This window comes from Pipistrellus hanaki, assembly GCF_964339955.1.
Source record: "Pipistrellus hanaki genome assembly, chromosome: 21".
Classification (NCBI taxonomy): domain Eukaryota; kingdom Metazoa; phylum Chordata; class Mammalia; order Chiroptera; family Vespertilionidae; genus Pipistrellus; species Pipistrellus hanaki.
In genome coordinates, this window is record NC_140523.1 from 2,744,288 (window position 1) to 2,756,922 (window position 12,635).

The following is a 12,635-nucleotide window of genomic DNA, read 5'->3' on the forward strand; positions in this document are numbered from 1 at the left end:
ATGTGCCTGCAGCCAAGGTACATGCCCTTGACTGGAATCGAACCTGGGACCCTTCAGTCCCCAGGCTGATGCTCTATCCACTGAGCCAACCAGTTAGGGCAAGACAATATTTTTATTGATTTTAGAGAGTAAGGAAGATGGAGAAAGAGAGAGAGAGAGAGAGAGAGAGAGAGAGAGAGAGAGAGAGAGAGAGAGAGAAACATCAGTCATGAGAGAGAATCATGGATCGGCTGCCTCCTGCACGCCCCCTACAGGGGATGGAGCCCGCAACCTGGGCATGTGCCCTGACCAGGAATCTAACCTATTGTCTCCTGGTTCATAGGTCAACACTCAACTGCTGAGCCACACTGGCTGGACCAGATGAGTTATAATTTCTGTTTTACTACAATGCAAAATATGCTCCTTCACTAAATCACATATTGTTCTTCTGAGTTAAAAACAATAATGTGTGTCGTTAAGAGAGAAGTGGTTTATATATTTAAAAATTTAAAATTCTCAGACGTGTGCTGACATCTAATTTTAGGTGGCTGCTGTTCTTCTAACGAGCTTTGGTGCTAAGAATAACTCGTTTTCAAAAAAGCCACATTTAATCACTCCTAAGGCCCATTATATATTAAAAAAAAAAAGGCATGTCATCACCCTAACTGCTTTGGCTCAGTGGTAGAGCATCAGCCTGCGGACTGAAAGGTCCCGGGTTCGATTCCGGTCAAGGGCATGTACCTTGGTTGCGGGCACATCCCCCAGGCTAGGCGTGTAGGAGGCAGCTGATCGATATTTCTCTCTCATGGATGTTTTTTTATTTTTTTTCAGGACTGGCCTCTCATCGATGTTTTTAACTCTATACCTCTCCCTTCCTCTCTGTAAAGAATTAATAAAATGTATATATAAAAAAAAAAAGGCATGTCATCTTTTAAATCTGGGCGACGGTTTTATTCTCGCAGTCTGTTTAGCTATATTATCGCATGAAATTACATGGATTTGTCACAAAAATAGTTACGTTTAGGTTTCTTGGCCACACAGAGGCATCTACGGTGGTGTGTTTTCTAAAAGCGTGTGTGTGTGTGTGTGTGTAGTAAAGTGTCCGGCCTACTTACATACTAAAGGGGCAGATGGAAGTGAAGACTTTGCTTTGATAGATGTCTGTGGATGCCCCAGAATTAACGAGCGTGTACTTTTTCTGTCCGTCGTCTGTCCAGGCTGGGCAAAGTTTCTCCGGAAGATGTGGAATACTTCAACTGCCAACAAGAGCTGGCCTCAGAGCTGAACAAACAGTATCAGATAGTAGAAAGAGTGATAGGTAAGAACACGGAAACTTACTTTGTACTTATTTACGTATATATGTGCACGTGTGCATGTATGTATGTATGTGTGTGTTTTCTAGTGCTGATTATAGAGAAACATAATGTTTTATAATTAAGTGACAGCTTCTCTCTCTTACCGCCCACTGTTCAGCCATGAAGACAAGCAAGTCTACCCTGGGCCAGACCGATTTTCCAGGTGAGCACGAGATCCTGTTGGCTAACGTGCAGCACTTATGAGCAGTGGGTGTTTTGCGGTGTTGACCGTTTTGCCACACGATATGTCCTTGGTTATAAATAACACAGAATGTCAGTCTGTCAGTCCCCCCCGCCCTCATACAGGACAGTGGCTTACTTGTCTTTTTTTTTAATTTAAAAAAGCAGGCAAGGATTTATTGAAAAACTGGCCAGGATGGCCGCAGGAGCACCACACGCAGATGGGCCCCGCACGACCGCTTGCTTACCTGTCCATTTTTATCCGTGAAAACAGCTCACAGTCGAAAGCCGGCTCCTTCTAACGAACCCGAGTATCTATGCAAGTGGATGGGCCTGCCCTACTCGGAGTGCAGCTGGGAGGACGAAGCCCTGATCAGCAAGAAGTTCCAGGGCTGCATCGACAGCTTCCACAGCCGGAACAGCTCCAAGACCATCCCCACCAGAGAGTGCAAGGTGTGGTGCCGGGCAGACTCGGGCGTTTCCGGGGGGAAGATGGGTTGACACACAGGACTGGTCACGTAGCTGTTGGGAAGACAAACTGTTGCCTAAATAAGGGGTAATTTCCATTTTGGGAATGAAAAGAAAATGAATGAATTAACCTTCACATCCAAGAAATATAAGAGGAGAGGATGAGTAGAAGAAGGCTTTGCTGACTTCTTCACTCTTATTATTTATAGAATCTCACAATTTATAGAATCTTATAATTTATATATGTAATTAGAGATAACTGTAGAGAATACTTGAAATAAGTTTTTTTTTAAAAAAATATATCTTTTATTGATTTTTTTTTCAGAGAGGAAGGGAGAGAGATAGAGTCAGAAACATCGATGAGAGAGAAACATCAGTCAGCTGCCTCCTGCACACTTCCCACTGGGGATGTGCCCGCAACCAAGGTACATGCCCTTGACCGGAATCGAACCTGGGACCCTTGAGTGTGCAGGCCAGCGCTCTATCCACTGAGCCAAACTGGTCTTGGCAGACTTCTTTACTCTTATAATTTATAGAATCTTATAATTTACATATCTAATTAGGGATATTGTAGAGAATGCTTGAAATAAGTTTTATTGATTTTAGAGAGAAAAGAAGGGAGAGGGGCAAAGAGAGAGAAACATTAATGGGCTGCCTCCTGCATGCTTCCCACTGGAGTCTGCCATATGGGTATGTGCCCTTCACCAGGTAATCGAACCACTGACCTTTTGGGGCTTGGGACAACACTCAGCCAGCTGAGCCACGCAGGCCAGAGTGAAATAATGTGAACACTTTAAAGAGGAAGGATGGGAAGGGGAACATCTCTCAATGTTAAGTTAGATACTAAGCATATCACCTTTTCTGTTGGCTAATGGTTCGCACTCGACCGTTCCCTTCGTTGGAATTCATTCTAAAGCGGTGTCCTCAGTGCCATACAGTGTTGATTACTGTAGCTTTGTACTATATTTTGGAATTAGGAGGTAGGATGCCTCCAGCTTTATTTTTCCCCCCCACCTCAAGATTGATTTGGCTATTCATGGTCTTTTCTGTTTCATGTGAATTGTGGAATTGTATTTTCTATTTCCGTTAAAAAAAATTTGGGGGGGATTTTGATAAAGTTTGCATAAGAAAAAATAATAAAGTAGTGTCCTTGGCTCTTTAGTAAATAAAAGTATAAGTAAGGCCTGAGCTCTGTCTCGGAGAGGTTGACATCCAGGTTATGGCACCCGGGAGCCACGTGGTTTGGGACCGTGGACCACAGAGAAAGGAGTCGTGGTGGGTGGCGGGTTCAGGTGTGGAGTTTGAATTTTTACGCTCTGGCACTGAAACACGTCAGTCATGGCCAGTAGCATTTTAGCACAGGAACAGGAAGAGAGATTTTTTTTTCTGACCCAGGGCTTGGTTCATCTCCTTTTTTCAGGCCCTGAAGCAGAGACCACGATTCGTGGCGTTAAAGAAACAGCCGGCATATTTAGGAGGCGAGAATCTGGAGCTCCGGGACTACCAGCTAGAGGGTCTCAACTGGCTCGCTCATTCCTGGTGCAAGTAGGTAGACAAGATGTCCGAACCGTTCTGTGCTGTGTTTGGCTTCTTTACGGCTAGAGGCGAAGAGTCACTTCTTTGTACCGTGCGTTGTAGAAATTTTAAAATTATGTGATTGAGAGAAGTCTGCCGTTTTGTTTTTTTTTTAAAAATTTTATCGATTTTTTTTTTTTCCAGAGAGGAAGGGAGAGGGATAGGGAGTTAGAAACGCCGATGAGAGAGAAACATCCATCAGCTGCCTCCTGCAAACCCCCCACTGGGGATGTGCCCGCAACCAAGGTCCATGCCCTTGACCAGAATGGAACCTGGGTCCCTTGAGTTCACAGGCCGACGCTCTATCCACTGAGCAAAACCGGCTAGGCCTAATCTAAGTCTTGATCATGCTTCGATCACTTGTCACTCTGTTTATAGCTGCCACTTTCTTTTTATCGATTTTATTTTTTAAAAAACATATTTTATTGATTTTTTTTTTTTTTTTTTTACAGAGAGGAAGAGAGAGAGATAGAGAGCTAGAAACATCAATGAGAGAGAAACATCGATCAGCTGCCTCCTGCAAACCCCCCCACTGGGGATGTGCCTGTAACCATGGTACACGCCCTTGACCGGAATCAAACATGGGACCCTTCTGTCCGCAGTCCGACGCTCTATCCACTGAGCCACACCAGCTAGGGCTCCACTTTCTCTTATGTAGGAGATTGAATTGCAGGTGAGAGGAAATACAGAAGCGTTTTTTGCTTGGTGATAATCATGGGTCCTTGGCATCCTTGCTCTTTTTTTTTTTTTTTTTTTTTTTTTTTGTGAACTGATGATGTTTTTTGTGTTTTTTTCTTTCTTCCCGCAGAAGCAACAGTGTAATCCTTGCGGATGAAATGGGCCTAGGAAAGACCATCCAGACCATATCATTCCTCTCCTACCTGTTCCACCAGCACCAGCTGTACGGCCCCTTTCTTATAGTCGTCCCTTTATCCACCCTCACCTCATGGCAGAGGGAGTTTGAGATCTGGGCACCAGAGATTAACGTAGTGGTTTACATAGGGGACCTGATGAGCAGAAATACGGTGTGTAAACAAGAGCATCGGGGTAGACTGTGTGTTATGAATGTGTTGGGGGAACTGACCTAAACGCCATTACAGCGTTTGGGAAAGTTACGGTTCTGTGCTGTGCCCCCTGCTAAGTGGGGGGATGTATGTATCGGAAAAAAATGCAACCCAGATATTCTGTCAAACATGCGTATGTTTAAGGAAAGTACACGAAGGGGAATCTCTTGGTTGGATTGCAGTATTTTTTATATATATATATATTTTATTGATTTTTCCACAGAGAGGAAGGGAGAGGGATAGAGAGTTAGAAATATCAATGAGAGAGAGACATCGATCAGCCGCCTCCTGCACACCCCCTACTGGGGATGTGTCCGCAACCAAGGTACATGCCCTTGACCGGAATGGAACCTGGGACCTTCCAGTCCGCAGGCCGACGCTCAGTCCACTGAGCCAAACCGGTTTTGGCTAAGACCCCCTTATTTATGAAGGATTGTAAGGAGCTAATACTTTGTGGAATGTTAATATTATCTTAGCTGTTTGAGCAGAGAGATATTACCGAATGTAATCAAGCTCTTAAGTGTGTGTTTCCCAATCTTTGAACATGGTGAGGTTGCAACTGTCCTTAAAAAATATATATAAAAATTTTTAAAAAAAGAAAAGTAATTAAAATTGCATGACTTATAAGAAAGGAATAAGAGGAAAGGACAATGGGCCAGAAGTGAGCTTTGCCTTTTATCAGACTTAAACATTGGAAACTTAAATCTTTCCTTGGTAGTAACTGATTTTTTTTTTTTTTTAAATAATTTATTGATTTTTTACAGAGAGAAAGAGAGAGGGATAGAGAGTTAGAAACATCGATGAGAGAGAATCATCGATCAGCTGCCTCTTGCACGCCTCCTATTGGGGTTGTGCTCGCAACCAAGGTACATGCTCCCGACAGGAATCGAACCTGGGACCTTTCAGTCCACAGGCCGATGCTCAATCCACTGAGCCAAACCGGCCAGGGTTAAGCCTCCCTTTTTCTTGGGGCCTATATTCGTCTGCTCTGTGATTCATGAAATTTCTGACCCTCCCTAGTGGTTGGAGTTTGTTTGGCTTGCTTATAAAAGTAGTGCCCTGTCCAAGAAAATAAGCAGATTATATTTCCTTAAGAAAATTCCCATTTTGAGGGTTAAATTGCTGATGAAATGCATTTTTTTTTGGTCAGTTGTGTTGGGGCTGCAGGGGCGAAAGGAAATGACAATGTATTTGAATTCTGGCAGTCAAGTTTTTGCTGTTCAGTGATAAATAGACCTTTTAATCCTAACTCTTAACTGCTTTTATACTTCCATTGATTAGGCCATGTTAGAATGTATAAGGTATTTATTAAATTCTAAAAGTGTTTTGATTGGGAATGTTTCTGTTGCATCTGTCATAAGAGTGGCTGGCCAGCGTGGAAATTGTAGCTGAATTGCCCTTTTCTTTCGTAGATACGGGAGTATGAGTGGATTCACTCTCAGACCAAACGGCTCAAATTCAACGCACTTATAACAACATACGAAATCCTCTTAAAAGACAAGGTGTGTAATTGGTAGCTAAAAGGCTCAATTTTGCAGTGTGACTTGTCTAAATGGTGGGGTGTGTACTTCCCACTTGCCATGTTATTTCTCCTCTCTCTCTCTTTCTTTATTTTTTTTAATTTTTTTTAATTTTTTAAAATATATTTTATTGATTTTGTACAGAGAGGAAGGGAGAGAGATAGAGAGTTAGAAACATCGATGAGAGAGAGTCATCAATCAGTTGCCTCTTGCACACCCCCTACTGGCGATATGCCTGCAACCAAGGTACATGCCCTTGACCGGAATCGAACCTGGGTCCCTTCAGTCCCCAAGCCGACGCTCTATCCATTGAGCTAAACCGGTCCCGGCTCTCTCTCTTTCTTTAAAAAAAGCAAACGAATGAACAAAACAAATCCACAGTGAATATGAAGGTTATTAAAACAACAACAAAAACAAACTCACTGTTGAAGGGGACCTTAGGTCGCCTAGTCCAGTGGTCGGCAAATCGCGGCTCGAGAGCCACATGCGGCTCTTTGGCCCCTTGAGTGTGGCTCGGTGTTAGAGCCACTTCCTCAAAATAGACTCGCCCAGGCGGAAAACTGACTTCTGCGCATGGGCCACGAAGTTTCGATCGCACTGTATGTGCACACCCGCACGTGGTATTTTGTGGAAGAGCCACACTGCCTCTTGCACACCCCCTACCGGGGATGTGCCCGCAACCAATGTACATGCCCTTGACCGGAATCGAACCTGGGACCTTTCAGTCCGCAGGCCGACGCTCTATCCTAGGGGTGTCGAACTCAATCAGAGAAGGGGCCAAAATCTAAAATCCAGCCTAAATCGCGGGCCGAATGGTTTACTGAACAGTCATAAACTGACAATGTCATAAACTGACAGCGGAGTGCAGTGGTGACAGCGCGGTGCGGGCCACATTGCAAGGCCTGGCGGGCTGGATTTGGCCCGCGGGCCTTGTGTTTGACACATGTGCTCTATCCACTGAGCCACACCGGCTTCGGCACACGATGGCATTTTGTACCGAGATAAGTTAACGCTTGCAAGTCCTCGTGGGTTTCCTTCTGACCTGGTGGCTTGTTGTGTTTTGTTTTTTTTTGCTCTAGACCGTGCTGGGCAGTATTAGCTGGGCCTTCCTGGGAGTGGACGAAGCCCACCGGCTGAAGAACGATGACTCTCTGTTGTATAAAACCCTGATCGACTTCAAGTCCAACCACCGGCTCCTGATTACGGGGACCCCTCTGCAGAACTCCCTGAAAGAGCTCTGGTCCCTGCTGCACTTCATCATGCCGGAGAAGTAAGCTCCCTCCCGCGTCTTTCAAAACACGCGAGACTGTCCGAGATGCCGGTGCTTTGTCAAGAGGGCTGTCATCTCGTTTATTGTTGTTCCAACCGTTAACTTTTTTTTTTTTTTTTTTAATATATTTTTATTGATTTTTATACAGAGAGAAAGGGAGAGGGATAGATAGCTAGAAACATCGATGAGAGAGAGTCATCGATCAGCTGCCTCTTGCATACCCCCTACTGGGGATATGCCTGCAACCAAGGTAAATGCCCTTGACCTGAATCGAACCCGGGACCCTTCAGTCCCCAAGCCGACGCTCTTATCCATTGAGCCAAACCGGTCCCGGCACAAGCATTAACTTTTGAACGTAGGAACAGTGACAGTTACTGACGGGAACTTTGTAACTTTTTCCTCTGAGCAGTGACAGCTCCAATACTGCCACTAATTACCGTATTTCCTGGCGTATAAGACGGCTGGGCGTATAAGACGACCCCCCTAATTTTACAGTTAAAACATAGGTTTAGGCCTATATTCGCTGTATAAGACTACCCCCCACTTCCGAGGCAACACCAGTTCTTTTTTTTTTTTTAATAGAACGCCTCTCTAACTCTGCTCAATCTGAGCAGGCTTTTTTTTCGTTTCAATAGTCGTCTTATATGCCGGAAAATAGGGGTTATTATTTTACCTATGAACTTACTTTCTTAAGAAATTGCAGCTTCTTCAAAGAATTAAGATTACGCTTTCTGCATTTTTCATACAATAACTGACTCTTGATTGAAATGATACGCTAAAATTTTGTGACCGCTGGATGCTGTCTCAAAGTTGGAAACCTTTATGCAGTGTAGACTGATGAACTAATAACCCATTGGTTTACCTCTCTCATATTCAAGAGCTAATAAATATATAAAGTTTATCTGTCCTTATAGGGAAGATTCCTTCCCCCCCCCCATTTTATTTCAAAAGAAATTTTTGTTGCAAAAATGCTTTTTTAATTTTTTTTTAATTTTTATTTTTTGATTTTTAAAAAAATATATATTTTATTGATTTTTTACAGAGAGGAGGAGAGAGGGATAGAGAGCTAGAAACGTCTATGAAAGAGAAACATCAACCAGCTGCCTCTTGCACACCCCCTACTGGGGATGTGTCCGCAACCAAGGCACATGCCCTTGACCGGAATCGAACCCGGGCGGGACCTTTCAGTCCGCAGACCGACGCTCTATCCACTGAGCCAAACCGGTTTCGGCCAAAAATGCTTTTCTCTTTCTGTGTGACCAAGTGACACTGGGCCGTTCCATCCCCAGGTTTGAGTTCTGGGAAGACTTTGAGGAGGATCACGGGAAGGGGCGTGAGAACGGCTACCAGAGCCTGCATAAGGTGCTGGAGCCCTTCCTCCTGCGGAGGGTGAAGAAGGACGTGGAGAAGTCCCTGCCCGCCAAGGTGGAGCAGATCCTCCGGGTGGAGATGTCGGCCCTCCAGAAGCAGTATTACAAGTACGTGGCCGTGGCCGTGGCCGTGACCGGCTGGGTGGGGCGACTAGGCATGAGATTAGTGCCCTGAAGCCTGGACACGGGCCGTAGACAAAAGCCGCTGCTTCTCTCAGCAAGGCCCCAGCACACATTTCAGTAGCAGTTTGTTTATGGTCAGAGGAACTTTTATTCTCCTTGCTTTTTTTAAAAAAAATATATATATTTTATTGATTTTTTTACAGAAAGAAAGGGAGAGGGATAAAGAGTTAGAAACGTCCATCAGCTGCCTCCTGCACACCCCCTTGCGGGGATGTGCCTGCAACCAAGGTCCATGCCCTTGACCGGAATCCAACCTGGGACCCTTCAGTCCGCAGGCCGATGCTCTATCCACTGAGCCACACCGGTTAGGGCTATCCTTGCTTTTTTAAAAAAATACGTTTTTATTGATTTCAGAGAGGAAGGCAGGAGGGAGATAGAAGTATCAATGATGAGAATCATGGATCCGCTGCCTCCTGCAGGCCCAACACTTGGGGATCAAGCCCAGGACCCTGGCATGTGCTCTGACCGGGAATTGAACTTCAATAGTTAAAGACTCCTGGCCAATCCTAGCTCAGCCAGATCTTTTGTATTCTCATTCCCACCTATGTATCATTTGAAGTATATCCCAGGTACATATCACACATGTTTCTGCATGTTTAAAAGCAAAAATAAAACTCCAAAATAGAGTTTAAAAAGTCACCTCAAGCTCATAGTTACAGAGAACACATTGTGTGTAGGTTGAGCAAAATGGACAAAGGGTTCAAAAGATACAGACTTTCAGTTAAAAGTAAGTACACCATGGGGATATAGTTTATAGCATGGTGACTTAGTTAACAAGAGCGGCTCTTAAAAAGGGAAAATTGTAACTATATGGTGACGTATATTAACTAGACTTACTGTGATCATTTCACAATATACACAGCGCTGAGTCATAATGGATACCCTTAAAACTAATATCTTATATGTCAGCTCTACCGCAATTAAAAAGAGTTAAGCATAACATCAATACTGTTATGCCTCACAAATTAATAATTCCTTAATATTTTTATAATGTCCAGTGAGTGTTTACATTTTCTTGGTTGTAATAAATATGTGTGCGCGCGCGCGCGCACACACACACACACACACACACACACACACTTGGCTGTTTTGCATTGGGATCTACGTAAGCCCCATACATTGTGACTGGTTGGCGTATCACTTAAGTTTATTTTTTGTAAATTTTTAAAAAAATATATATTTTATTGATTTTGTACAGAGAGGAAGGGAGAGAGATAGAGAGCTAGAAACATCGATGAGAGAGAGTCATCGATCAGCTGCCTCTTGCACATTATCCCCTTCTGGGGATATGCCCGCAACCAAGGTACATACCCTTGACCGGAATCGAACCTGGGTCCCTTCAGTCCCCAAGCCGACCCTCTATCCATTGAGCCAAACCGGTTTCGGCTATATTTTGTAAATTCTTTGAGTGAAGAAGTTGAGTCTGTCGAATAGATTTTCCTCACAGCCTGGATATTTGTTGATCCCGGCTCCGTGGCATCATTTCATATTTTACACCGGATGCCTCGTTCCCTGTGCATCCACAGATGACTGTAGAGGGTTCGTCAAGACTCGGGTTCAATGTCGGTATCTCAGAGACGACCCCAGCTCCTTGTTTGAATCGGTTGACAGCACTGTCGCCTGTGCCTCGCAGGTGGATCCTGACCAGGAATTACAAGGCTCTCGCCAAAGGCACCAGAGGCAGCACGTCTGGCTTCCTGAACATCGTGATGGAGCTGAAAAAATGCTGCAACCACTGCTACCTGATCAAGCCGCCCGAGGACAACGAGAGGGAGAACGGGCAGGAGATCCTCCTGGTGCGTGCCTGCCTTGCTCACTGTGACTTCCTCAGGGACGCCTCAGTTTCCGTAGGCGCTATCGAAAGAAGCTTTAAGCCCGATCCAGTGCGGCTCAGTGGATAGATAGAGCGTTGGTCCGCAGACTGAAGGGTCCCAGGTTCGATTCCCATCAAGAGCACGGACCTCGGCTGCGGGCTTCATCCCCACCCTGGTCGCAGTGCGTGCGGGAGGCAACCCATTGATGTGACTCTCTCACATCGATGTTTCTCTCCCTCTCCCTCTCCCTTCCATTCTCTCTAAAAATCGATGGGAAGAATTAACAATAACAACAGCTAGGAAAAAAATCTGAAATCATTGTTACCGATAACAGATAAAGAGCATTTAAAAATATATATTTTATTGATTTTTTACAGAGAGGAAAGGAGAGAGAGAGAGAGAGAGAGTTAGAAACATTGATGAGAGAGAATCATCGATCAGCTGCCTCTTGCGGCACACCCTCTACTGGGGATGTGCCCGCAACCAAGGTACATGCCCTTGACCGGAATCGAACCCGGGACCTTTCAGTCCGCAGGCCGATGCTCTACCCACTGAGCCACACCGGTTTCGGCATAAAGAGCATTTTAGGAGGCAGGAGGCTTCACTGTGATTTGAAGCAAGTGAGCTCGTAGAGATGGAGGGTGGAGCGTCTTGAACGCCGGGATGTCTTGTCCATTTCCAGTCGCTGATCCGGAGCAGCGGGAAGCTGATCCTCTTAGACAAGCTGCTGACCAGGCTGCGGGAGCGGGGGAACCGCGTCCTCATCTTCTCCCAGATGGTGCGGATGCTGGACATCCTGGCCGAGTACCTGACCATCAAGCACTATCCCTTCCAGGTGAGGCGCTCAGCGATGGGACGCTCTGCTCCCCCTCCCGTCCCCCTCCCCCCCCGCCTCCTCTGGGTACTGTGCTCTGTTTGGCTAAGTTACCCTGAAGGAGGACACAAGCTGAGATTAAGGTTCCAGGGCCGCCTTAATTTTTACCCAGGTTCAATGCCGGTCAAGGACGCACACCTCAGTTGCAGGCTGGATCGTACGGGAGGCAGCCGATCGATGCGTCTCTCTCACATTGATGTTTCTCTCTCTCTCTCTCTCCCTCTCCCTTCCACTCTAAGAAATCAATCTTTTTTTTTCTTTTCTTTTTTTTAAAATATATTTTATTGATTTTTCTTACAGAGAGGAAGGGAGAGAGATAGAGAGCTAGAAACGTCGACGAGAGAGAAACATCGACCAGCTGCCTCTTGCACACTCCCTACTGGGGATGTGCCCGCAACCAAGGTACCAAAAAAGAAAGAAGGGACAAAGAACGGGGCAACTCTAGTTACATTAGTCAAGAAGCATCGTTTTCGGCGGGAGCTGTGTCACTAGGTGACCAGGCTGGTATTGCCTTGTCTCTTCATGTCCGCCGATGCGGAAGCATCAAAGCCTCGAAGCTCAGCGTGGCTTGCCTCTTCCTTATGGGTCCTGGCAGCCATTCTGATCCCGGGATAAACCCACATAGCCCTTTGATTCGCAGCCTCCTGACCTTGACTTTGTAACCGGAGAGCTTGGGGCAAGGGTATTCTGCCGCTTAAGCACAGCCGCCAGCACCTCGCCAGCGCATTCCAGCTATTTTTACCCGGCCGGTGTCGCGCTGATAAAAGGTTTCCAGTCCGGTGCCTCTTCCGATTGCAGCCGGTCCTCCTGCCTCATGACTTCCTTGTGGCTTGTCTTTACAGCGTCTGGATGGTTCCATCAAGGGGGAGATCCGGAAGCAGGCACTGGACCACTTCAATGCCGACGGTTCTGAGGTACGTGGGGCGGGGGGGGGGGGACACGGCTCTGTTCCTGGGGTTGGCTTGGGCTCGGTGTCCCCGGGG

The 12,635-nt window shown here is 45.8% G+C and overlaps 1 protein-coding gene across 1 annotated transcript in view; it reads left to right on the forward strand.

Annotated features, from left to right (window-relative positions):
- CHD2 (chromodomain helicase DNA binding protein 2) overlaps positions 1–12,635 on the forward strand; it is a 69,169-nt gene that overhangs the window by 26,907 nt on the left and 29,627 nt on the right. Inside the window, 11 exon segments of the mRNA XM_084869005.1 lie at positions 1,197–1,297; positions 1,453–1,497; positions 1,789–1,967; positions 3,403–3,527; positions 4,366–4,582; positions 6,034–6,123; positions 7,221–7,411; positions 8,701–8,889; positions 10,598–10,760; positions 11,461–11,613; positions 12,495–12,566. Coding sequence (XP_084725131.1) covers positions 1,197–1,297; positions 1,453–1,497; positions 1,789–1,967; positions 3,403–3,527; positions 4,366–4,582; positions 6,034–6,123; positions 7,221–7,411; positions 8,701–8,889; positions 10,598–10,760; positions 11,461–11,613; positions 12,495–12,566 — 1,525 coding nt within the window.